This window comes from Mytilus galloprovincialis, chromosome 8 (assembly GCF_965363235.1).
Source record: "Mytilus galloprovincialis chromosome 8, xbMytGall1.hap1.1, whole genome shotgun sequence".
Lineage (NCBI taxonomy): Eukaryota > Metazoa > Mollusca > Bivalvia > Mytilida > Mytilidae > Mytilus > Mytilus galloprovincialis.
The window spans coordinates 21,231,037-21,234,395 of record NC_134845.1 but is presented as its reverse complement, the minus strand read 5'-3'; the positions used below and the strand labels follow the sequence as shown (position 1 = coordinate 21,234,395).

At 36.4% G+C, this 3,359-nt stretch overlaps 1 protein-coding gene across 1 annotated transcript; it reads left to right on the top strand.

The window, feature by feature from the left end:
• On the top strand, positions 1-3,359 carry LOC143085303 (uncharacterized). The gene is made up of 2 exons (XM_076261567.1): positions 1-851; positions 1,798-3,359. The coding sequence occupies exons 1-2, from the start codon at positions 134-136 to the stop codon at positions 3,225-3,227; spliced, it is 2,148 nt and encodes a 715-aa protein (XP_076117682.1). The 5' UTR covers positions 1-133; the 3' UTR covers positions 3,228-3,359.

Below are 3,359 nucleotides of genomic sequence, written 5' to 3'. Positions count from 1 at the left end.
CAGGAACAAGTGACAATGGCAATGCTCCGCTAATCATGTAAATTGTACTTTCGGTTTCGTTTTAACTTTGGATTTTTTAAATTCCAAATATAGAAAACGCTATTCTTTTCATCGTAGCTGGTCAGTGGTGAAAATGGCAGACGCATTTAACAAGTTAATAGGGAACTACGCCCAAAGCTTGGCCTTGATGATTAATGGCCATGAACTATCAAAGCAAGTCAAAGAAATTATTCGGGACAAAATGGTAGAGATGACGAATAAACTCGGTGAAATAAGTCAAGGGGAAGTTGATGTTGTACATACAGGATTGCAATACAGCCATTTTCATATGATCAGACTTTTAGCAAGCGAACATGCAGACGTCAAGTTCTTCCCATGTGTCGAATTTGATCTTGTACTTGTTTATAATAGGTACAAAATATGCGACTGTACCAAAGAGAAACTAGACGAGATGATTAAGTCGTGTGAGTGTTTTGCTTTAATGCTTCCAACAGACCACCCAGGCTATGTCAATTTAAAAATTTCAGATTATGGGAGAAAGATGATTGATAGACCGAACTGTGATGTGGACAAAAATATAGACCCTGATGGGTACCTGCCAAACTACATCTTTAGGGCTAACTGGTTTCCAGAATTTGCTAAATCAACAGAAGAACTGTACAATATGTTGAAGATGAAATACTCTGAACCTTCAGATAATTATGAAAATGACAAAGATAGCATTGGGATATCCCACGACTTTGCACATACCTTTCCATGTCAGGAATGGCCAGTAGCTGCAAAGAATTGGATATCCAGATCAAGACCAACCAATTGGCCATCCGAGGACACTATTCACGAAATAACGAAAGGTAAGTCTTCTTCAGAGGTGATTGCAACACATATTGGGATTGAGTACTACAATTAACTCAAATGTGCATCTTGATATTTGAATGCAAACATATTTATAAGCATGATAAGTGTCCTAGCTTGCACTATTTTTGTGTATATATGAAAATGAGAATGAACAATAACCAAGTGAGACAACTCTCCACCATCAACCAAATGCATTAAAAAATCGGCAATCCCGCGTCACGCTTAGACCCCAATGAGACCCACTCTTTACTCATGAGCAGGATGCGTACTGTCAGAATTCGGGATTATTTGAAATACATTATAGAAGATACATTTATCTTTAATTTTTACTATAAACCTCTTCAAAATCAATCTAAAAGTCCTTGTCTATATATCATTTACATGTACTTCTTTCAAGTGCAATGTATAAATGATGTATTTTCCAAACCAATTCATCAGTGTACCTTACCATTTGTAAGATATATATTACATAAGTACTGCTAACGATGATTAATTCTACAGTTAAAAATACACATACATGATGTGTCTTCAATAACTTTCGTAGTGCAAACAGATCTGTACACTAGTCCCATTTAAAAAAATAATAATCCTGACTTGTGTAATAATCTTGTCTGAGTTGTCTTGGACAGTGTAATCATTATCACCATATATCAAATTAATCATGTTGATAGGGAATATCATTTTCCTCTATCTGAATTTTTTTTTGTTTTTTGTTTTTGTTTATTTTAATGTTAGATCAAAGCTTAATGAACTGCACTGAAACGTGTACAGTATACAAACAAAAAATGTCAAAGAAACTTCGCCGAAGTACTCGTTGGCTTTAGAACGGGTGACTTTAATTCTATTAAGGTTGGAGAAGTTTAAATAAATTATCTACTGACATTATAGATGTAGTTTTTTTTAATAATTCTTATGTAAAAAAACATAAAACTTACTTTTTAGGTGGATGTGTGCTTGTACCAACAGGATACCCACTTAGTGTAGACAAGGAGAGAGAATGGCGCGTGTCCTTTAATATCCACGAACGCCGTCTTGCAAGGTCTTGGAACAACATCCAGAAAACGTGTTATTGTATGGTACTAATGATGCTTAAAACACACCTGTCGACCAGATCAATTTTGACATCATACCATGTGAAGAATATGATGTTTTGGTTTTGTGAGAAGCAGTTTGGTCCTGACGAGTTTGATGGGGCATCACTTGGCGATCGAGTTTTACAACTGCTTTACTCCATATTAAAGGCACTAGAAAATGCATACATACCACATTTTTTTATTCCCGAAAATAATCTAATCAGCAACAGTGCTGAATCTGATACGAAAAAAGCATGCACAGAGCTATCCTTTATTGTTGCAAGACCATTTGAAATTGTCTCAAAGCTTTGCCACAAATTGGACTTTTTTGATGTACGGTATCCGGATACAGGCTTTGACGGAGAAGCAGAAATTCACTACATGCTCATTTTATACGCGACATTTGTACAAAACCTTTACAGAATCGGATTTGAACACTCGAAGAAAACCCCCAGTCTGTCGGGAACTTGTTTCCAACATATTACACAAATGAACAAAAATGGGAGCAAACTATTACATACTACATCGAATGGTTATAATGCTAAGAATATGGTTGATCTTCTGCGACCGATTTGTCAAGGCTTTTGTCAGTCCGGAGATCTGGACAAAGCCCTGTCTTTCTATCTCTTGATGTATAACTTTGAACGTGATTTAGTTTTGAAGGACTACCCTGAAATAACCACCAATATAGCTTGTATATACACTTGCTTGTATGACCTATCGAAAGAAAAAACCGACAAAAAAATATATGAAAAGAAGGCGATGGAGTTTTTTCAAATCGGAACAAAAATCATGGACGATTCGCCAACTCTTCATGTTGGTTACGGAAACTTCCTACTAAGCACGAAAACGTCATTCCTCAAGGCTATTGATCATTTCCGCAAATCAATATCGATAGAGAAACCAAGGGAAGAAGACAACTCCTTGATCCAGTTAGACATACCCGGATGTGAAGAATTTAAACCCACCAGGAGTCGCATACCTGGAAGGCTTGCTGCGTACTTTATGCTGGTAACATGCCTGGCAGACATGGGCGAAATTCAAGAAGCTAGGAGAAATGTAAATAAAATGGAAGAGCTTACAAACGAACTAGACTATGAAATAAGACCAAAGGTTTTACAGATGTGTGCAATGGCATACAAAAAAGCAGGACTAGAGGAGAAGGCATATCTATGCTTAATGGAAGCATTTAAACTTTTTAAGCAATCCAAGAAGTTAGTTGTGGCGGAGAAGAAGAGGAAAGCATTGGCAGATGCAGCCTACCGAAAAAAGGCACTGGAACTAACGAGATTTGAATGAAAACATTTCTGTATATTGGAGATTTAGAAATGGCATGCAAACGGCTTTATTTATAAAATGGTGTATTGAAAAGAGAATTGTTTGTTATATATACTCTTTCATTTGCACCAATGTACTTTGTACCAAGCTGTT